General features: G+C 38.6%; 1 protein-coding gene and 1 long non-coding RNA gene across 3 annotated transcripts; one reads left to right on the forward strand and one right to left on the reverse strand.

Annotated features, from left to right (window-relative positions):
• Positions 1-718: 718 nt before the first annotated feature.
• On the forward strand, positions 719-24145 carry nlk2 (nemo-like kinase, type 2). Of its 2 annotated transcripts, none has more exons than XM_032590782.1 (11): positions 719-2649; positions 4129-4258; positions 4377-4432; positions 8087-8193; positions 9848-9933; positions 12115-12324; positions 12546-12647; positions 13123-13209; positions 14207-14405; positions 14715-14808; positions 15163-15978. In XM_032590782.1, exons 1-11 carry the CDS (start codon positions 2186-2188, stop codon positions 15260-15262), a joined length of 1635 nt encoding a protein of 544 aa, XP_032446673.1. In that variant the 5' UTR covers positions 719-2185; the 3' UTR covers positions 15263-15978. The 2 variants fall into 2 exon arrangements, with proteins under 2 accessions (XP_032446673.1, XP_032446675.1); XM_032590784.1 differs by lacking the exon at positions 15163-15978 and adding an exon at positions 17532-24145 and having other exon boundaries at positions 805-2649.
• Positions 7136-8117, reverse strand: LOC116737566 (uncharacterized). Its single transcript, XR_004342853.1, has 2 exons — positions 8004-8117; positions 7136-7626 (listed from the first exon to the last, which is right to left on the reverse strand). It is a non-coding gene; the product is annotated as an uncharacterized LOC116737566 (long non-coding RNA).
• Positions 24146-24293: the final 148 nt, after the last annotated feature.

Here is a 24293-nt window from a genome sequence, read left to right on the forward strand (position 1 = left end):
ACTGTCTGAGGGGACTGAAAGTCTTTGAGAATATGCACCAGGGTTTATTTCTCAAAGTAGAATGAGACACAGATAGTTTCAGTAAAATCCAGTTTTTGGATTTAGTTTAGAAAATTTTGCTAAAACTTCTCTGAGTAGGATTCATGTACGATGAATCTTCTTGCATTATTTTTGTAAAGTGCCTTGAAAAGACCTTTTTAGTGAACTGGCGTTATGTAAATAAACTGAATTGAACCAAATGATCTAAACACAAAATACCAATGAGCGAAATCCAGTTTATTTTTAAGGTTATCAAACACATGACCTGATCAGTACAAACCCTTGATTGATAAATGCACAGCTTTATTCTGTTTTGAATAACACACCCTTGCTCACTTGCATAATAGTACGCCTCTAAAACACACTAGCTTGTATGAACATAATTGTGAAAGTCATGACTTTAGTGAGATTGTTGTGTTTGGCAAAGTTCAAAGATTCAAATAAAGAAACTGGAACAAATGACATCTTTGTAACTGACTCCTCTAACAATTATATACAAATCTGTTTCGTGTTGGCAGTGGGACATGCTCTAATTATATCTATTAATTATAAAACTTCATTTCATATAAGAATTTTCTTAAATAAGAAAATAAGAAAATGTATTGAACATGCGTGTTGTACTGAAATATAAGCAAAAAAAAAAAAAAAAAGATCTTCAGAAGTATTGAAGTAATACTGATGGAGAGCTTTTTTACATGAGGACGTTTTGAACATATGCTCATCTTTTTTCTGTTAAATACCGTCATTTGATTGGCCCCGCAGAGCAGCGGTCCGCCCCCGTCACCCTGCGAGCCAGCGCCATTGGCTGACTCTACTGACAGTCAAGTGGAATATACCTACGTCATTGAGGTGCCATAGCTGATTGGTTAGCTGTTCCGTAAAATCTCACCGCCGAGTAGGTAAGATTATGTTCACCATGTTGGATCAAGTGTTTATCCTGTTTACCTTGTGATCAGTTGGATCATGTCAGCGGAGCGTCATCGTGCTGAAGTGTAAAGGACCCGCAGCCCGGCTCCCCGGCCCCCGGCACGCCGCGGTAAACCTTCCTGACACCGACAGGAGGAGGAGGACTTCGGTGTGGAGATGAAGCTGCCCACTCTTGTTAGCTAGCTCCGAGCTGTCAGGTTAAGAAACTCTCGTCTTCACACGGGCGGCACGCAAATTTATTTATCTTGCGTTGAAGAAGAACTTTTTGTCACATTGTTCTCGCGTCTCTCTGGACTTGTACTTGTTTAGAGGACAGAGCGAAACAGGCCGAAAACAAAGATTTCGTCGGCAAATCAAGTCATCTAGAAGGAACTATGAGGGCTCGGGCTCTAATGTTTTGAGCAATGGTCACAGCCCCTCTGGTCGGGGTGATGGGGGTTTCTCTCTAAACAAACACTTCCATGTGAGTGGATGGCGGCGGCTCGGGCCTGTCTGTCTGCTTGCGTCTGCTGTTGTATTATCGCCTTAGCCGGGATACACCCCCTCTGCGCCGGATCTGCGCCGTTAATCACGGCTCGGAGATTACCTCTGTTTACGGAATAGCTACCTCGCTCTGCGCGCAAAAATAGGAAGAGGAGTCCATTTGGAATAACAGATGCAGTTTCCCGGCTGCGTGGACCCCCCTTTATGGGAGGATTTGCGGCGCTGGTTCGAAGCCTGTAAAAAACTTTGGCACTTGTTTTAGATGAATGTTGTTGTTCCCATGTGACGGGCTCCAGATCACAGCGCGGTGGAATCAACACAATGGGAGACATCAAAATCCAACAACTTTATTTATTCAGGGGGGCTCAGGATTATTTCCACTAATTATTTTTGATGTGGTTGTGTCAAGTTTTTATTTTTTTTTAAAACACTTGACATTGCTTTAAATTTGAGCAAAAATATCTTTAGTTTCAGATCACTGAAACACAAGTGAGAAAACTGGGGCTGAAGTTTGTTAGCTGCTGCTTTTTTTTTTTTAAGTTGCATTATGATAAACATTATGGCAAACTGTTTTATTTACGTTTTGTGTGAAGATTTAAAGTAACTGATGTTGATCTTTTGAAGCCAGATTCTGTTTTATTGAGTTTTCAGTGTAAGGGTTCAGTCTGGTAGCCTTCATCACCACTTTCTGACCCGGTAGACTGTTTTTTTTTTTTTTTTTTTTTTTTGCTGCTGAATGGCTCTTTGCAGCACAACTGCCACAAACGTTCCAAAAATGATGACTGCTTACAACGGTGGCTCCTCAGCAGTGGCTGCCCATCACCATCACCAGCTGCAGCACCTCCCGCCTCCCCACATGCACCATCACCACCACCACCACCAAGCAGGACAGCATCACTTGCAGCACCCGGGTTCCGCTGCAGCGGTGCGCACGGTGCAGCAGCACACAGCCACTGCTGCGGCTGCAGCGGTGATGCTCAATCCTGGCCAGCAGCAGCCCTACTTCCCCTCTCCTGCGCCTGGACAGGCTCCAGGACCTGCTTCAGCTGCAGCTCCAGCCCAGGTTCAAGCCGCTGCTGTCAAGTCTCACCACCACCACCACCACCACCATCAGCAGCAGCAAAACACGCATCACCTTCAGCAGCAGCTGGACATAGAGCCTGATCGGCCAATCGGCTACGGTGCGTTTGGAGTCGTCTGGTAAGTACAACGCTCTTAAGTTTGTTTAACTTCTTCACATCTTCCCTTTTCAGCTACCTCTCTTTTTCCTCTTCGTATTTTAGAATGACACACATACTAAAACTAAGACCTAAAATTTCTTTTTGGAATTTTTCTGTTATTCTTAAGTTTGCTTACTATCTTCTTGTTGTTGTTTTTTTTAAAGATATTTAAAATTCTGTTTTGAGGAATTCTTAAAGTACAGAATTAATATTTATGACCTTTAATTAAAGCAGAAATTTCAAAGACATTAGATTTCTCCGCCATTAAGAAGTGATCCGAAAAAAAAAACAAAACTGTAAAACTTTGGCTACTGGTTGCATACTGTAGCATCCAACGTCTCAAGGTGAAAGTAGAAGCTTTTGCCAGATCAGCAGCCAGAGGAAAATGAAAGAGCTGTACTTCCCTGAATATTATGTAACAAAACCAAACATAATGACACCTGTTAAAAATCCCCAAAAACCCAGAACCTAACAAAACAGTGAAGCATATCCATCCATCCATTTTCTGTACACCTTTGTCCCTAATGGGGTCAGGAGGGGTGCTGGTGCTGAGGTCACCTTGACAGGTCGCCAGTCTGTCGCAGGGCAACACACAGACAGACAGGACAAGCAACCGGAGTACCTGGAGAGAACCCACCATGCACAGGGAGAACATGCAAACTCCATGCAGAAAGATCCTGGGCCGGGAATCGAACCCAGGACCTTCTTGCTGCAAGGCAACAGCTCTACCAACTGCGCCACTGTGCAAAGCATATCCGGTCACAGTATAATTATGAAATGGAGTCTTTAAATGACCTTCCCAAACCAATAAGTAGTGTGATGACTGTCAAAAAGAATAAACTTAAAACTTAACCTGGAGTTAAAATGTTTTATTCACATGAATGATTTAAAGTTTTGAGGCTCGGACCCCAGCAGAAAACGTGGGCGCTGTGAATTGCAATAAGCTTGGGTGATCATCTGGTGATGAGGATTTGAGACGTTTTGCTGCCCGGGGGCAGCACACTGGTGGTGGAGGAGCCGGGAGGATGAGGGTGGAGCAGGGGCGGAGGTGGCTGGAGCTCAGCTGGTGAGCGGTTGGAGGCACTGATAAACGGAGGCTAGCTTGATGATTGGCTATGATGAGGCCTGGTCCAACGCTGATAGGCTGCGGTAGACGCGCACGACGTTTTTACTGAGCCTCAATAAAAACAAAACTTGAGATAATATCTGAAATACTGTATGTCATTCATATTGAATGTGAAATAATAAACAACTTTCTAGAAAAAAATCAGCCTTTAAGAACAAATATTTTGGCTGTCTTGTGAAAACTATATGACTATCGAGACACATAAATGTGCGCCAGGCTAACTCAGGCTCTGAGGCACAACTTGAAGCAGCTGTACAAACTTTTTTCTTTTTTTTTTTTTGCGATGCAGGCAACGTGACCGTCTGTCTAATGTTATATATCCTCTGTTTTAAGGTCGGTGACGGATCCCAGAGATGGAAAGCGAGTGGCTCTCAAAAAGATGCCCAATGTCTTCCAGAATCTTGTTTCTTGCAAAAGGGTCTTTCGGGAACTGAAGATGTTGTGTTTCTTCAAACATGAAAATGTAAGTGCACATTTGTCTTAAATGTTACAGCCAGACATTTTCAGGTGATTCCAGACAACCACTGGCAGAAACAAAAAAACATTTATTCGTAACCTTGACGTAAACATTGTGTCCTCAGGTACTTTCTGCTTTGGACATACTGCAGCCTCCACACATCGACTACTTTGAAGAAATGTATCCTTTACGCTTTTGATTCACTTAAAGATCGATAACACAGTTCAGCACACTGGATGGCCTATTTCTGTGTGAGGATATTTCAGCGTTTCCATTACAAATGTGTGCAAATCTTTGTCTATGTTCTACTAAGGTTGGGGGAAAAAAACCACAATTTTGCAAATGTCGTATTTCTATTAAATAAGAAATAAAATAAAAAATCATGGTGGCGACAGATGTAAACGGTGACATAAACTATTCAGAATTCAGCCATTATGGTAGGGCTCATCTATCGGCCACCAGAAGAGATGTCGACGTCTTAATCAGGCGTTGGAACGACAGTCGCCTTATACTTGAGAAAGGCTGCGTGTGAAACGTCAATTTTACAGAAGAGCTATGGACTCACTTAAATGACAGACAACTTTTTATGTGTGTGTGATGTTGTGAGAGCTCTGGTGGAACCAGCTGCACGTTGTCCCAAAAACCCCCAAAAACAAGCCAACATCTTTGTACCACTTCCTGACGTCTTCTTCTTTGTTTTCGCCAGTAGTGACATCCGGCTGTTGATCTCGTGAATAAAAAGTGTCTCCTTTGCAGTTTTGCGCAATACATCCAGTTTGATACATCCAAAAAAAAAAAAACCCACATCATTTTAGAGCAAAAACTTTTTTGCTCTAGGATGACCACTTTGGTTATTTCAAAATTGGTCAGGTTTTCATTAAGAAAATGCATCCTCCTAATTTCAATTTGTGCAATTTTATGGTTAATGGACATGCAGCTAGTGTTTGTATGTGTGATGTGCCAATAACGTTCTACAGATTTAGACTAATATTATTCAAGTAGCTCCACTTTTTCTTCTCCTTCTCATCTGTAGCAAAACGCTAAACACAGTGCCTATAAAAGTATTCACCCCCTTTAGCTGCTTTACCATTTTGTTGTTTTTACCAATCAACAATAAGAACAAGATTTGGCTCGACAGAAATATTTTACAAAAAAAACCTTTAATGTTAAAGTGAAAACTGATTTGTACAAAATACTGTCCATTACATAAAAGTGTATAAAATAAGTGACTGCAAATTTGACACAACTTTTTCTGTTTTTATGTAAATATTCACCCCCGTTTATTTAGTAGAAGCACCTCCGCCTCCATTCGACACACAAAGTTTCTGTTGTATTTCTCACTATTCCAGAGACCAGAAGGAGCCAGATGTATTCAAATGAACTTCAGTGAATAAAAAAGGAGGAATGAATCATAGATAAGTTATGATATACGACAGGGTGTTGGAACTCAGAAGAAGCCCACCATCTTTTCTTCTAGTTAAACTCTTCTTTTTCTACTTCTAAAGCATCATATATACAGTAGTCCCTTCTATTAAATATTTCCAAATATACTCTGTTTTGGACCAGATATTAAATACATCTCTATAAAATAACAATTACAACTGAAGTAGTATATTAAATTATAATATCCCAAATAAGTCATAAAGAAAAACTTTCTTTTTTGTTTCTCAATAGCCGAGGATCCAGACCCTCTGGATGAGGCGCTTTTCCACTAGAGTGCCTTTAACTGGTGTGGTCCCAGTCCGCCTCAACCAGATTCATTTTCCATTAGCTGATCCGGTTCGGCTCTGTGTCTCTGGTCTGGACCGTGCGGGTGTAGCACGATGGCAAATTCCAATCCCTTGCCATTTGCTTGCTGTTGGCTCTAAATCACATGTACCTCATGTAATTTACGCCAAACTGGATATAAATGACCTTTGTTAACCTCTGAAAAGGCCAATAGAATTATATTGGAGTTTGAGTCCAGTGCATCCCTAGATGATTTCAGCACCTATATCTCTAGATATGGCTGTTTGGATCATCCGATCTGCATTGTTCTTGTTTTTCTTTTTGGGATCATAAAAACAAGAACAGTGTTCTTCATTGCTAAACACATTGGTGTGGTAGTTTGATATCATTTCATCCCTGCCCACAGAAGAATCTGAAGATTATCCACTAACCCTTGACAACTACATACGACTTCTTCATAAGCCTAAATTAAATCCTTTAGGTATTCGCCACCAAATAGTGACTTTAGCGCCTTTGTGAAGAGTCGGTTTTAGGTCTAATTTTAAAGACTTGCTGCTGGTCTCCTACTGAACTGGACTAAAGGACAATTGGAAGATTTGCCAAATTCACCGTCTTTGTTAAAATGCCTAAATTTTGTTGATTATCAAGGGCAAAACATTCAGGGGTTGAATACTTTTTATAGGCATTCTATGCACACTGTGAATGCTTTTCAGCAAAATTACCATATACTTGGTATACATGGTATACTTTATACATGGTAGTATATACCAAATACTACCATGTACTTGCCACAACCATTTGTTTCATATTTGTATTATGACAAATTTATGCATTGCCCAAGCACTGACAACATAACTACAGAGATAGAACGGGAAACTTTAGTCATTTTAACTATAATCTTCAACAAAAAGGACATTTTCAGCCTACAATTAAAGTAGACAGGGTGTCTGCTTCACAAACTAAAACTGGGATCTGGTTGCACAGGAGAGGAGCCTGCAAACCAAAAGATCAGCTGTCCGTTATACTTTCAGAAACCCTTGGCACCACCAAGCCTGCAATGTGAGGTTCTACAGTGTTCCTCTCAGCAGGTTCTACAGTAACCCCATCCGCTGGCTCCAGCGGATGGGGTTACTGGCTCTTCTCTCTATTCTGGGCAAAGTTTAAATATTATTTAAAAAGCACATATGCCATGGCAAAAGAAACAAAGTATAGTTGCAGTATCTAACCTTTCATAAAATGTCATCTACATACAACAGTTACAAGACATGTTTGGCTATCAGTTGTTAACTGATAAATCTCTACAGATTGTTTTTTTTTATTGTGTTTACCTGCTTAAATTATTGCTTTCTGTCCTTCTCTATTGCAAGATAGAGATGTGGGCAGTTAGCTATTTGCTATAATAGATTGGTCTGTGCTTGACTGCAGAAATTAAAACCCTGTACGTTGGATTCAAAATAAGCCAAAAAGCCTTGGAAATATTTGAGATGGACAAAGTTGTATTTTTACAAATTCATGTTGAAAAATTAAAATGTCAGATGTAGCAAAGTGGCTCAGTTTTCTTCTGCATAAAAGAGTCCTCAGTATTGGGGCTTTGGAGACCAGGAGGCTGCTGACGCTGCAGTTCAACCACACCTTTCTGAACATAGCTCCGCTGTCGTAGGGACAGATACAGGAAATCCTTCCTGCCACATGCCATCTCACTGTACAATAAAAGCTAAATCATTGTTCTGCACTAATCAGTCCGATTTTGCACAACTGCACTGTGGCACACTTGCTGTACATATATTTACATATACATATCTGCATTTTTAAAAAATCTTTGCAAGGACTGCTCTTAAGTTGCTTTTATATTAACAGCATTTCATATTTTTACAATTTATAGCATTTTATTTTTATTTTTTATTTTATCTACAACTACTACTCAGTGGTAGTTGTTATTGTGTCTTGTCTCTATGCTGTAACTGCGAAGTAATTTCCCTGCTGGGATGAATAAAGTACTTCTATTCTATTCTATATTCTATACAAGCTACATCTGAAGTATAACAGCATTGTTGACCTAGTGTTCATTAATATTTTAGTTTTCAACCTTAATCTCCCAACGTTCAGCTATGTTGTGACTGAACTTATGCAAAGTGACCTCCATAAGATCATTGTATCACCACAGCCTCTGAGCTCAGATCATGCCAAAGTTTTTCTGTATCAGATTCTTCGGGGTAAGTGCTTATTTCTTTTTTTTTTTTTTATCATGTTGGTGTTCTCACAGCAGTAGGATTAAGAGGGAATTTACTGAAGCAAGAAATGGGTTAAATCCTGCTGCAATACACCAAAAAAAAAAAAAGAAACAGTAACTTTGGATTCCAAAAATTAGAATATTGTGAAACATTTAACCTTTTCGTCACCATTTTCATAAAGTGAAACTCCTTTTATTGATCTGTTAGTGAAACATTTTAAGCCTTTATTTCTTGTAATTTTATGATTATGGCTTACAGATAATGAAAAACCCAAAATTCTGTATCTCTAAAAATTAAGATTAAGTTGCGTAAAAGTAAAATATTGGATACATTGTGTTCCCAGATGGAATGCTGCTGCTGCTTGTTTTGACTGTGTTGCTGCTGCTTTTCCCTGGGTGAAGGGTTTGAAGAGGCAGTCCTCCAGAAGGCTGGCCAGTTTGTGTCGTCTCGGTGTGACGTTCGCTCCGTTAAATGTCTTCCAGGAGTTGGGGAAAGGGATTTCTCCATTGGCTTAGCATGGAGAGAGTTCCAGCTTATCAGACCTTTTCATTGTTTTGAATCATCGGTAAAGTCTCGTTTCCATCTCCATTGATGACTTTCCCTCTCCGAGTCAATAAATCTTCATTTCCATCACTGCTCATTTCTGCAGTAGTTTGTCATAGTCCTTTGTGGAGACAAGAGACGTCTTGTATCTTTTTAGCTTGTGAGAAAATAAGGTAAAAATCCCTCGAGTCTATTCATTTCAAGCAATCCAGCTGTGAGGGCAGAGAATATTAAAAATAACTACCAAAGCTAGTTATATAAAATAACTTCCAAAATGCAAAAGTAAAACCAAAAAGCTTCTCCATCTGCCAGGGCATGTCATGCATCAGTCTGCTAACAAACTGCATGATGATTTCATTTTTCATAAGGACCTGGTATTTGGCCACTCTGCCTATGGTACTCAAATGAACCATAGTGCCTATGATGAGGTGCAGCAGCCCTTCCTCAGCCGAACCTCATAGAGGTTCTCTATGAGCTGTTAAGAGGAAGATGAACCAAGAGGTCACTATCAAAGTCATTCCACCTTATCTGAGCCACAGGCTGATCAGCTCCGTGTCACACCGCACTGATGCAGTAATTCATACAAAAGGAGCCCCAACCAAGAACTGAGTTCGAAGAAACGAAGCCTCAAATTTCTGTATGAGATTTACAGTAGATCTTTATTGATCTTATGTAATAATCTGATCATTTCTGAGGCACAGGATTTTGGCATGTCATTATCTGTAAACCACAATAATCAAAATGATCAGAAATATAATAAAATTTTATTCCACTATGTGTAATTAATTTATATTTGAGTTTTACTTAACTTTCTTTGTTGCAGCCTTTATTAATAAATATTACAATGTACAACGTTGTTTTTTTGTTGTTGTTTTTTTAGAAGATGTGTAGGAAGACTTGTTCACTTTCCCCTCTAAGAATCAAACTTAAACATCAAGTATCAGTATGATGTGGATGTTGCGATGCTGAGCTTCTATCAACTAACTGTTAAAGTCGAGGCTTTCAAACTAGTCGGTGAAGGACTGGAGTTGGTTATTTGAATGATTCCAGAACTGTTTTTATCTACTAAATGTTTTTGGTTTGTTACCTGCAGGACTTAAATACCTGCACTCTGCTGGAATTCTGCACCGAGACATCAAACCTGGCAACCTCCTGGTCAACAGCAATTGTGTGCTCAAGGTGTGTGAAAAATGTTATGTTGCTACCATTTATGTCATCAGAGGCATTTATGCTGTAGGTCTACATTTATAGCAAGTGTTTGGTCAATATTCCTAAAAGAAATGAAGTAGTTTGTTTCTGCTTGACTTTCATTCTGTGTTGTCAGAAGGTTTTAAAATGTTTACTATTTGTCTGTCTGTTTGCATGTGTTTGATGATGTATCTTTGCATCTTAGTTCCTTTAAATATGGTTCAGAAGCGCCACACAGCATCGATTCTCCTCCAAATCAGAAACGGCTTCATATCTTTAAGCTTTAAGACAGAAAAATAGCTCCGTACTTCCATAGTAAAGTGTGTTAAGAAATTGTAATTAAATAGATGCTTCACAAATGTTTGATTTGACAATGGATTTGTCAAATCCAACAGCTAACATCAATCTGATTTGCTTGTCTGGAAGAACATGATCTAAAACAAACAGAAATAAAAATGCAACCTTTTAGAAAATTTCCCAGCTTCAGCGCTCGCTGGGTTTGTGGTTGTAATAGTTCAGGATTCTGTCAGAAACTCTTGAAATGATCGACGTTTGTTGTTAAAGTTGAAGTGTAACGTCACAGAGGCTGTCGTGACCAGTGATGGCATAGTTACTTTGAAAAAGTAACTTTAATCAGATTACTGATTACTCCTTGAAAAAGTAACTTTAATCGGATTACTGATTACTCCTTGAAAACGTAACTTAGATTACTGACTACTTGATTTGGAAAGTAACTAAGTTACATTAAAAGTAACTTTTTAGTTACTTTCAGCAGCTGCTAACAACAACGCTGTGAAAATTACATTGATTTTTGCCAATACTTAATTGCAAGTTATTTTATAATGGTAACATCAACAATGTGTCTCTACTTATAAGGTTGAACTGAAGAGGAGATTGTTTAAAGGTTACAACAGTACAAAAAACATTAGTAATGTGTGTATGATTTTGTGTGGTCCACTATTGTCTGAAAAACTCTAAGAAGGATTTTAAAGCCCCCTTCTCTCCCCCAGCCTCCAGGTTGTGTGTTACGGCCCTGCGTTTGTTGTCAGAGCACAGAGCTCCTCCTGCGGCTCCACAATTCAGATGGCTGCTGCACAGATTTGTGACACTTATCTTAATATTAATAATCACCACCATTGAAGACATTATAATGGCGTTTAGTTGCACAACTTTACGGAAACGTTCATTCGTGGCTGTTTTCACGTTTCATATTAGTCTCGATGTTTGCAGTTTTCTGGATAGCTCGACGGAATTCACAGGTAATATATTAACTTGACATTAACAAAGACACAGAGGGACGGATCATCCGGGAAATGATGGACAGGGAGAGTCTGACTAAAACTACCTTAATGACGGACAAATTCTGGGATTTATTATGAGTCTCTGCTTATTTCCAAGCCCAAATGAGCAACTTCACGTTCAAAAACGAGCCCAAAAAGGCGCAACCCGCCACTCATTAAATTTGCAAGCAACTTTTAAAAAAAAGAAAGAAAAAAAAGCCCAAAGCCGCTTATAATAATCGGACTTGGCGACAGAAACTCAAATTAGTTCCTGTTTTTCTACCAACAAAATGCTCATCTCCCTCCTCCCTCCATTGTTTACATTTCTGTCGCTGCTGATACTGTCGCATAGAAACGGCGATCACTGGACAAGATGCCTAGAGGAAATACAATTAAATTCCAAAAGAAAATAGTAATGCAAAGTGATTTCCATAAGCCACTGTAGTCTGACTACTGGATTTGAAATGGCAACATGTTAGATTACTTGTTACTGAGAAAAGTGGTCCGACTTCAGTCACGACCAGTGACATCACTGGTCGTGACTCAGAGTGAGAAACGAGCTTATTTGGAGAAACTGTAGGGCAGAGAGAGAGAGAGAAGATAATATCTGGATGATAGCCGTTTATTTCTAATAAATAAATTGGGAGAAGAAATTGCCTGCATGGTAAAACACAAAATCAACAAGAATTGAAAATCAAACCAGGTAAGTTCTTCAAAATTGAACGAGTAATAGTCGATATGTTTGTTCCATCTTCAACTTGGTGGCATGTCAAGAACAAAGACGTTTTGCTCTCAGTAAAAGAAGCAAGAAGGTCCTGGGAGCATAAACAGCAGTACGAATATAAATGACAAACAATGGTTAATGGTAGCGTTTCTGTGTCTCTGTGTTTAGATCTGTGATTTTGGGCTCGCCCGTGTGGAGGAGTTGGATGAGTCCCGGCACATGACTCAGGAAGTTGTGACGCAGTACTACAGAGCACCAGAGATCCTTATGGGCAGCCGGCACTACTCCAACTCCATCGATATTTGGTCTGTGGGCTGCATCTTTGCAGAGCTGCTGGGTCGGCGCATCCTCTTCCAAGCTCAAAGTCCCATTCAGCAGGTAACTTCTTCCTCTACCAACTACAACTTTTGGGATCATAATGAAAAATAAGAACAGAGCCACATGCCTATGTGTGAGTAAAGCTTGGAAGCTGCTGTATTTTTCACACTTGCTTTACTCTGGGTCTTTGGCCAGCCAGTGATTAAAGAGTTTTTCTCGGAGGTGTTTTCATGTTGACACACATTTGGAGGCATTTCTAAAATGGATTTTTCTGTGTTTAGCTGGATTTAATCACTGACCTACTGGGGACGCCTTCTATGGAGGCAATGAGGACAGCATGTGAAGGCGCACGGGCGCACATTCTCAGAGGAACTCATAAGCAGGTAATCAGTCTGAAGTTTGAATGGTTTGATGTGACTTTAAAAAAAAAAGGTCATGTGGGCCATTATTGCATTAGGAAAGAGAACCTAGAATGCACTGGGGTAGTGACCAGCAGGTTCTATGGCCTCTATGTCCCTTGCTTTTATTATAGATCTTTAATTTCTATTTCTTACTGATTGTACATTGCACAGGGCAGTATTGAGGTCATGTTCTCAAACTGGAACGGTATCCAGAACTCCTTGATTATTGCGAGTTTCTTTGAAAATCCTTGAAAATTTTTAGCCAAAAAATGATTAATTTGTTAGATTTAAATGTAAAGGTGTTAGGTGAAATACTATGAGGTTTTCAAGAAATCATATAGCTCCTATTGCAGTATATCAAACTAATTCTGTGTCTCCAGGAAGCATGGCACTTTTTTTTGTTGTTTATTCAGGAGTCACTGAACTGGTTCTCCTTTCAATGTGTTTGTTCCTACAGCCATCCCTCCCTGTTCTGTACACACTGTCTAGCCAGGCAACCCACGAAGCAGTTCATCTGTTATGCAGGATGCTGGTGTTTGATCCAGTAAGTCATTCCTTGTTCATTACATGTTCAAATGTTTTCACTGAGTCCAGCGTTTCCTCTAGGACTTTTAGAAACGGTGGTGGTGGTGGGCTGCGCAGCCGATTGGGGGCCAGAAAACTGCATTAAAGTCTAGAGAACAGTATGACTGTGTGAAAGTACTCAAAGGAAACCTTGTTCTTCAATATTCCTCCTGGACATCATGTATGTTCTCATATTTAGATTTATACAGGCTGCAACGTTGCTGCTCTAATCCGCTCTTTTTCCAGAGATCTCCATTCCCTACTTGCATTGCATGAAGGACATTCACATGTGGGCTGTTCAAAACAACAAAAGATTATCAGTTTAATCATGAGGCATAAATTAATGTTGTTGTTTTTTTACAAACTGGTAAGCATGCTGTCTACATGTTTTATTTAGAATTTGCCAAGCAGAGAGATGAACATCAGAGTAAAGCCACCCTTCTGCATACATTTTCCCTCATCTCAAAGAATCTTAAGGAAAATAATCCAACGTACTACTTTCATTGCTTCTTTTTTGGGGGGGGTAGTTGTTTCATTCTTATTGCGTCATTGGTTGAGGCTGATCATGGGAAAGCTGAGGGATTAGCTCTCAGCTTTCAAAGACAAGCTAAGAGCTGGTCTGTGATCTGAAGCCCATTAGTAACACTACATCGCAATGGAGGTGAATTTTCCAGCCTATGCTGTGGAAGGTATACATACTTCAGTTTTCCTGTGAATCTGAGTCAGGGGTTGTTACTGCAGTTCTTATCTGGATCCCAACCAGATGAGAACGTCACACAGTCCTTTATTCCCATGTTTGTTCCCAACAAGTTTCTTCTTCCTCTGTGCCTTTTTATTGAGAGAGGAGGACCATTCCTAAAATGATCAAGGTGAACAGGACTCTCTCAGAAAATGCAAGTCCTTCAAAAGCTAATGTCTTCAATGAAATTCAACTAAGCGACCTTTCAGACCATCTATCTATTCCATTTGGTTTCTAGTCTAAGAGGATTTCTGCCAAGGACGCTTTGGCTCACCCTTACCTAGACGAGGGTCGACTGCGCTACCACACGTGTATGTGCAAATGCTGCTACACCACATCCTCCGGCCGGGTTTACACCAGTGACTTTGAACCGGTCACAAACTCCAAGTTTGACGATGGTTTTGAGAAAAACCTGACCTCTGTGAGGCAGGTCAAAGGTAAGTTTTCTTTGCTCGTAGCAGTCTGATATTTTGGTGGTATTGTTTATATATTAATATATAAACATTTGTTGGGCAGATTAAAAACTGTGCAATATAATAAAACATAAGAAAATGTGCAAAAAGAGTGCAGTACAAGGAATTTGTACTCTGTTGAAGACACCAGAGAAACATTTTCTTGTTTTGTTTTAGATTAAATGACACAAATGACCATTTTTATTTGATTTGAAATGCAACTGAAGGAATTTGAAACAGGAGCATAAATTTGGATAAATGAAAAGTAATTTTTTACCCCCCACCCCCACATAGAGATCATCCATCAGTTCATTTTGGAACAACAGAAGGGGAGTCGGGTGGCGCTCTGCATTAACCCTCAATCAGCTGCTTTCAAAAGCTTCATAAGGTAAGGAGTCATGTTCTCACTACATACAGTCATCAGGCAATGTTCAAAAGAAAGGCCTTCATTTGAGTGTTTTCATTCATTGTCTTTAGCCAAACAAACTGTGTATGTGCTTAAAGTATCATGAACTACCTGCCAAAAAAGTCCTTCTTGTCCGTTCTCTTGTTTTTTGTTCAGAAGCTTTAATCTAGATCATAACAAATAATGAATAAATGGATGGTTTTATTGGGATGGTCAACAATTACCCATAGAGCAGAGAAAATTATCTTAATTTTTTATTTTTTTTTTTATTATTATATCTGCCTGAAAACATTTCATATCCAAACTGCTTCATAATAAGTCAAGCTGTAATCTTAGGTTTTTGCCAGTAGAGGGCAGTGTATGCTTCCTGGAACTTATAATGGCAACAGAAGGAGATCAAGCAGAAGAAGATTACAGAAAGCAGACCTGTTCTTAATGACTGCTGTACATACAGCTGGTACATCTGCCTACTGTTACTCAGTGAAGTAATAAAGTACATTTTTTCTTCATCCAGAGCCGTTTCAGTTTTAGTTATCGAACATGTTTATTGCTTGGAAACTCAGTTAGATAACAGCAGGTATAGAAAGCTACCAGCTAAACACGTTTTAGTGATGTAATGTTTAGTGAAAAAAAGAAGAAGCTGAATTTCCCAAAATTACACCGTACCAAACATCATGTTACTTTTTCTCAAGGGTTTTTTCTCAAGATAGATGACTATATGAAGAGTCTTAAATATCTGTCAGTCTGACTCTAAATCTTTCTGCCTCTGCTTAAAAACTCAAAGGGGCAGTATTATGTCAAATTGACTTTTTTAGCTTCATATCATGTTACAATGTTGTTTCCTTATCAAAAACATACTTGAGGGCTCATGTATTTAAAAGTGCGCAGCTTTCACACTAAAAGTTGGGGAAATATTTCACAAAAATATAAAACCATGTGCAGCTGCCACATACACCGCCCCGTCTCCGCCCATGAATACATGTGTAAATTTATATAAATACCCAGAAGGCTGTGACCGTGTCTGAATAACCATGGTAACGGTCCAGGTTGACTGTTATGGGCAATCTAGGTTAAACATCGACAAAGTGTTTAACCTGTCATCAGGTGCTTTCCCCACCTCATTAAAACATGCTGTTGTGGAACCAAAACTTTTAAAAAAACACACAAAAAACAGATTTAAAGAACTATAAACCCTCCATCAATATAAACAGAAATGTAAAAGAGTGTTGCGTATAATACAAACAAACAACCACAAACAACCTCACATCAAATAAAATGTTCCCAACTCCCAACGACACATTATGAAAAACACAAAACACTGTTCAGATCTGTGGGTTAAAGCTAAATTATTTTAAATCTTTCAATTTATAGGATGTGCAACAAAAATATGGTGTCAAAATTCTGAAAATATCTTCCATTGCCACCGCTTAGTGGTGTGTTTTGTTCTTTTAAACTGGCTTGGCTCCAGCTGCCTTCAACTGGTCTGATGAAGCCAAAAACACTCATTTAGTCGTGGGACAAAAATCTACTGAAGCAAGTCTGTTAGTAGGAACTCCAAGTTTGAAACATCTGTAGAGGTTAGAAATCCCACAGTGTCTCCAGCTTCTGTAGTGAGCACAAGTGTTCACGCTCTTAACACATTTATCACGTCTGAACCACTACAAACTACTATAAAGCTTCAGTATATTTTATTTCTATTTTGTGTAATAGACAAACACAATCACTTGTTGACAATAAATAAAATGTCATTTTGAAATGGAACGGAAGGGAAGCATGGCTTTATAAATAACTTTAGTTTTTTTGTTTTTCAGTGAAAATTTTTAGAAACTTGCCTTTTACTCTGATACTGATGAAGAAAATACCTTTTAAATGTCACCAGAAGCAGCATGTAGCCTATGGTAACATGGGTTCATGTGGGACATTCGGCTAACAGGACAAATCTGAGACATGCAGTCCCCAATCTGGCCTTCGAGTGACAAGAAGAAAGCCTCTGCTGAAAGAAAGAACGCCAGACAAGTTCTATTTGCAATGACTTCAGTCTGAAGATGTGCAAAAACTTTAAGCTTCTAACAGTGCTTCTATGATAAATCTAAATACTGTCCCAAACTTTTCAGATTTAGATTTTTTTTTAAAAAAAGCGAAACGATAATTGGTCTTCCACTTTACAGTTGAAACTTTAAAGCAACACACGACTGCTTTGTGTTGGTTTAACCCACATCCCAATGAAATACCTCGAATTTAGTGGTTGTAAAGTGGCGAAGCGTTAAAAAAAAGTTAGAGGTATGTACTGTATGCTGCTGCTGCCCGTCAAACATTTACACTAACAAATTAAACTGCTGTTATTCAGGTTTTGCCCTCAAACATCTTTCTTGCAACACTGAAAGGACATATTGCTTCATCGGAAAAATTCCGATGTTCTGGTATTTTATTTTCACATAAATCTTGCCAAACAATCAAGGTAAAGTTGGCCAGTCACCTTCTGTCCACATGGAATTGTGTGGCCATTGACCTCGCTTATTTTTAAGTGCCTATAACATTGATTTCAGTTCTATGAAGTTTCTGGTTGAAATATTGACATGAACTTTGTGTGTTGAACTATTATGACATGAATTATCCTATTGTAATTAATCACGTAGGTATTGCTTTGAGCCAATAACCAAATGAGTACTCCCCATTAATGAATTTGTCGGCCTGCTTTTAAACAGCTCCACAGTAGCTCAACCCTCTGAAATGCCTCCGTCTCCGCTTGTGTGGGAATAGATGCTGCTGTGCACCATCCTTTTCCCCAGCTGACCCGTTGGAACCCGAAAGCACCTAATAATTACGTAGCATTTCACTGGAGTGAAGAACTCGCGGCTCTGATCTATTCAAGTGGACACATGGAGAAAACGACTGATACCTTTTGGATTTGAAGTCTTGATTTACAAATGAATGGGACAGCAGCTTGATAGAACAAATGTTGAAGGTGAACTAATGTATTAGTTGCTGAGTAGACAATAAAATCTTTAGAAAACAAAGTACAGTTGTTAATGATCGTACCCAATACCTGCAAAGATGTATAGATTTTTTTTTTTTTTTGCCAGATGTAAACTACTTACATTTATTGCAAACCGTACACTTTGGCATATTCCTGTTATTACGTCAACCAGCAATGTTGCAATGGTTCTTTAGATCCCACGTTGCTTCGTATCCAGACAATCAACTGTAAATGTGTCTGTAGAATGGACAGATACCCCAAGTTTTACAAAACAACAACAAAAAAAAATGTTCTATTTGAGATGTGAAAAATGTTTAAACTTTGGTTGTTGGAAGCATTTGTCTTTTCTTTTTTTTTTTTTCCCTCATCAAATGTTTAATTTACCAAAGATTAGGAGCCTCGTGCAGGAATTATGCAGCGAGGTAATCAATAGGCCCCGTGTACAAACAGTACATGCTTTCTAAATGGGTATTCGTCTGCACAGTTTTCACTTTATGCAAAAATGTAGAAGGATAAGCGTACATTTTATAGAAGGATGCTCCTGATGTTTCAGTTGAAGGAGTTCTAAAGATTCTGCCATCAAACCTTCCTTGCACGATCACTTCCTTCGGTTCGGATGTCCTGGTTCTGTTCGGATGCTCAGATTCGGATGGAGCAGTGGTTCCCAGCCTTTTCACTGTCAAACCCAGTTGCTCCTGCTCTTACATATTAAACCAGAAGTTTCCATCCACAGCGTAAAAGTTTTAAAAACAGTTATCATTGATTCTTAGTAAATGTACGGGAACTTGTGAATTTAAAGAAAGTTGCAAAAAAAACTGGCAATTAATAAATGGAAATAATTTATGTAATTCTAACTGACCCAACATGAGATTTTTGGTCTGATTTTAATTCAGAAAGCAAGGAAGAAATTGTGCTTGTCTTTTTAATTGGTTTATGTAATTTTTAAAAAATACAACAATGTTTTAATACAACAAGTATTAATGCATTTGAATCAGTTTGCAGAATATTTTGCTGGTCTTGGCTGTAATGTTTGTGATGGAAAGTTAGACTTTTAAGTAAAGCTGCTAATGTCAGAGGTATGCTACTGAATAACATTCTACATTTACTGGACATTTGAATTGGGTCAGAATTACTCTAAGTAAATAATAATAAAAAAAATACAGCAGAACTTTTTCCAAACACTTTCAAAATGACTGTGCAAAGATTCACACAAAGGGCTGCTTTGCTCTTGGGCCACCAAGGATGTCGTTTCTAAGCCTGGTTTTATGCTGAAACTTGCATGAACAGCATATTTTGTTCAGAACTTGCATCAAAATGTCTGGTTTCATTGGAGACTTGATATGTTGGAAAGAATATTCAACTTTATCATTCCTTGCTCTTTTGTTTGTACATGTTTGTTTCTAACTGTCATAGTCAACCACACGTCTACAAAGAGTTTCTTGTTTAAAAACTTAAAATGTGCCCTGGGAAAGGTTCTGGGTCAGAACCACTGCATTACAGGATATGAATACCTCTTTATGAAAAGCATTTTGGTTGTGGCAAAGAATTCATGTATCCCAAAAATAATCCATAGTCTGAATCCTATCTGCATTTTAGGACCTCTATCTGATTATAATGTTCTCTTACAGCAGAGTAGTTTATATGAATTCATGTGTGCAATCATTGGCATAGTTATAATAGTAACATTCTTTAGATTTCCCTTTGGAATCAATTCAATCTGTCAGCATTCTTCTAAAATATTCAGCCCTCCTTTAAAAGCTGTGATGTGTGTGACGAACACAGATCTCACTGATTATTAGCCCCAGAAAACACACCCACGTTTTCGACATGCTCTGTTGTGATGAGGTTGAAATAAAACACATTTGCTTTGTCAATTTGTGGCCTTAAGATTGAATCTTTGTGATTGTAAATGTAGTTTCAGAACCTGTCAGTGGAAGTGCATGTCAACAACCTTCTGTAGAAAAGCAATATCTGTAGAGTGGTGTGAAAAAGGGTTTGCCTCTTTCCTGATTTGTTTCAAAACGTCAATCCAATTTAGATAATAGTCAAAGACATCACCCATAAACACAAAATGCTGTTTTCAAATGGTGTTCATTATTAAGGGAGGAAAAAATCCAAACTTGCATTTACCCTTTGTGAAAAAGTGAATTTCCCCTAAAAAGGGGAAACCAACTGCAATCAAGCATTTGCAATAATTTGTGATGAGTGTTTTCCAGCTGTGGAGGAATTTTGAGCCACACATTAATGCAGAATTGTTCTAATTCAGTCACATTGACCATCAATGGTCTTCGTTCAGTTTTTCTTCAGTCAGAGGTGGACTTGCTGCCGTGTTGTGGGTCATTGTCCTGCTGCAGAACCAGCGTTGGTTTCAGCTTCAGATGGCCGAACTTTCTCCTTTGGGATGTTTTGGTAAACTCCGTTTATCCCAGCGAGTTCACCAGATTCTGAAGCAGCAAAACAGCCCCAGAGCATCACTCTACCACTACCATGCCCTACTATTCTTTTTCTGAAATGCAGTGTTACTTGAACACGTCTGAAAAGAGTTTTACTTTTGGTCTCATAATTCTACAGAATGTTTCAAAGACCATTCTTAATATTCTTTTTGCCCAGCAGTGATTTTCATTGGGGAACTCTGCCAGGCAGGCCCTTTTTGTCCAGTCTCTTTTTTTTTTCATGATGGAAGCATGACCTCTGACCTTATGTGTGGCAAGGGAGGCATGCAGTTATTTGGATGTTATTGAGTGTTTTGTGACCTCTTGGATGAGTCACCACTGTGCTCTTGGGGTAAATTTGGTCGTTGGAAGCCTCACCACTGTGTGGATAACAGATGACGGCTCTTGCTGTGGTTCACTGGAATCCAAAGACTTTAAAAACTACTTTGTAACCCTTCTCAGACTGATTGATCTCAATTATTTTCTTTCTTATTGTTGTACCTGAATTTCTGTGGATCTCTGCATGATGTTTAGCCTTTGAGGATAATTTGGTGTACATCACTTTGTCAGTGAAATACTGCCTGACAAAGTGATGTCTTGATTGAAACGATGATCCTGATTGAAACGGTGATAAACCATGCGATGGTGGGTGGAGCAATCACTTTTTCACACAGGGCCTTGAAGGTTTGGATTTTTTTCCCTTTCAAAACACTTTTCACAGGTGCTTTTTTGGGGGCGAGGTTGTTGCTTGCATTGTCTTTGACTTATATTGAAATTGGTTTGGTTTGAAGTGAGACAAAGATGCAAAAAAAAAAAAAAAAAAGGATATGAGGAAGGGCAAACACTTTGTCACACTACTGTGAAAAAGTGGTAAAATAATTTCAGTGTCGATGTTTCACTTTGAATGAACATGATTAACCCTTTACCTGCCCCAGAACAAATGCAGGAGCTAATGAGGAAGGAGCCCAGCTGAGGAAGCACAGCTGGAGCTCAGTGTTGCCGTTGCGCCTGGCCCCACAGCAACACTCATTCATTGGTCAACCAATCACAGTGTTTTGTGTAAACCTCGTTGCCTTCCGGTCCCACATGGCCCTGACAGCCTTTTCAATGCTTGTGCTTGATTAGAGAGCAGCTCAATTTAATGTCTTGGTTCTTGAACCAATATGTCTAAAGTTTTGTGTTGGCCCACAATCTGGTTTCTCAGGTTTTTACAGGAAAAATAAAATCTAAGTGGTTTTTAATGTGGCTTCTATAGTCATTTAGGAATTTAGACATTATTGACCCCAAGCAGAAATTCTGTTCCACAAACCAGCCCCTGCACTTCCATCACCAAGTAGACAATAACATCCAACAACTTGGTTGACAATAACATTATGATCTTGTGATCCTTGAGTTACAAATTGTCTAGAGGAGTAAGATCTCTATTGTATAGTTTGTAACTTTTAGGGTTACTGTGCAGCCTTAAACTATGGATTTAGAGTTTATCATTTGCAAAGTGGCACTTAAAAAAGTGTGTGAAAATGCATCATTATACAAATGTTTTAAAATCTGAAGCTACCTGCACTGCTTTGAAAAATAGAAATGAGCATTTTTACTAAATTTGTATTTTATTTTCACTCCTCGGGTATGAACCCAAAAAAAGCATTGATGCTTCTGTGAATTATGCGGTTGAAAAAAGATAAATAAAAAGTCCCTTCTGTTAAGTCAGAAGTCCAGTGATGATGTTGCACAGTAAACTCCCAAGTGTCAAATAAGCATGTCAGAGCATGTGAACTCTGTAAGAGTGAATTTAAGTGAGTGTAAAATGCCTCCTTATTGAGCACAGTGTTGGTGTAAATATTCAGTAAAAAAAAATTATATATATATATAATTTACTCATTGCACTGCAACTTTTCACTCTTTTGGAGTTAATGTAACACCATAAGCCAGTGTTACTGAAAATTCTCCAAACTGAGTGTAAAAAAATCTAATGTAATCATATACAATTTACTATAAACCTATTCATCATATACATTTATTGAAATCAACAATAACTTCAAATATTTACTCTAAATATTTCTCAGATATACAGCTAAAACTCAACATAAAATATTTAAGATAAATATTAGTAGGACAAAGACATCTTCCATGTCTTGGATGTCTTATCAGTTAATTAAGTTTATCACAGAAATATGTAATTTCACAGAAATGGGTTTAGCACAGAAATATATTATTCAGGGGATGACCGCGGTGGGAGTTCGCTCTGCAATCGGTCGATTGCTGGTTCAATTCCCGCTCCACCTGCCCTTGACGTTTGTGTCCCTGAGCAGGACACTGGTCTTGGTGTTGGGCTGATGGTGCAAAACTGCAGCCTTGCTTCTGTCAGACTGCTGTCGCTACAATCCGGCAGCTTGTCGTCTGACACTATTGGATATTAGTTAGAATAACACTTGAAAAGTAACACTGCAAGTGTTTATGTATCTCCATAGAGCGAAAATATATTAGCAATTGATGTTAATGAAGTTTACTGTGTAACTCAATTTTACTCTAGTCAGAGTGAAATCAACTCTGAAAAGTTAACACTGATCAGTGTATCTTTAACACTGTACAGGGCGGGACCACATGCTTTCTGGCTCAGTGTTGAAATGAACTTTATTAGTGTTATTTCCACACTGCTCAATTTACTGTGTATCACTGGTTGGAAATGAATATCTGATTATATGAAAATCGAGTGTTAAACGTATAAAATTGCATAATGAATGAAATGTGTAACAACCCTATTAGTGTGATTGACCCTTTGGAGGAAATTAAATGAAGTGGGTGACTTCAACAAGTCAGTAAGTCTGGGACTGTACTTGCTGCTCTTTATTCACCCCATTAATCATTAGAACTAAACAACGCTCTTGGATAGTCGAACAGTCTTTAAAACCAAGAGATTAAATCCAGCTGCTTTCTACTCAGCAACAGCTGAAGAGCAGAGAATCACTGAGCTTGCTCTGTGGTCCACTGTGAACTTAGCTTCACTACACTTCTTTACAGTCCTGTGACTTTTTTGCAGTTGACTGTTCTTCCTGTTTTTCCTAAGTCATGTTTGGTGTCTAACCTGTTTTAGGTTTGTATTTCTTTTTTGTCGATGCTTCCCTGTGGGCAGCCCATGTTGCTATCCAGACTCCAATCCTGATGAGGTAAAAAAAAAAAAATCCAGACTCCTTTACGCTGCAGTACCAGAATGTACTCATAATGTACTGATACAGTCTCTATTCTACCTATTGTAATTAAGAACTGTGTGCAGATTAGCTCCATATATCCTATTCATGCAGATCACTGTTGATGAGTGACAAGTACTTGAGTGAAGATTTTCACCATAATAGTTTTCCATATTGTCAAAAGATCACTGTAGAGAATAAATAATTCAGTTTGAGTTCATCTTATTTATATAGCGCGTATTCATTACAAATACTCTCATATAACGTACATGTGATATACTTTTACAGTTGTAATGTAGTATTGGTTTGCATGTGATCCTCACACTTTGAGTAACTGTGTTAATAGTAAATAGAAAAGCAACTCTGCTTAATCAATATCACTGTATTGAAACTGTATTAGCCTGCCTATTTTAGAGGCTTTGGAGTTTGATTTTATTTTTTAAATCTACAAATGTATATCTATATATTTAGATTTTTTAAAAAAATCTTGTAAGTACAGTATTAGGCAGAGAATACATGATGTATATACCACAGAGATGTACAAATATCCAAGGATATGTCTTTTGTTATTGTTTTTAATGATGTTCTTGGAGCAACACTGTGTGAATATGTATAAAGGGTTCCCTGTTTCAGTCTCTACCTCTTGATCTCACTGACCTTGAGTTACTTATCCCTTTTTAAATTCATGGAGATGAGAATAATTAAACAGCTGACTGTTTATTCAAGCTACTACGTTCATTCGCTTTATTGCCTCTTTGACATTTGCTGCTTTCCAAGCATTTCCTGAGGGTTTTCACTCTGTGAGAGGAAGGGAGTAAAAGCCAAGATTCAAAGTTCAGTATTGAGAATTGGAATTGATAGAAAATGACTGTC

This window comes from Xiphophorus hellerii, chromosome 18, assembly GCF_003331165.1.
Source record: "Xiphophorus hellerii strain 12219 chromosome 18, Xiphophorus_hellerii-4.1, whole genome shotgun sequence".
In the NCBI taxonomy this organism is placed as follows: domain Eukaryota; kingdom Metazoa; phylum Chordata; class Actinopteri; order Cyprinodontiformes; family Poeciliidae; genus Xiphophorus; species Xiphophorus hellerii.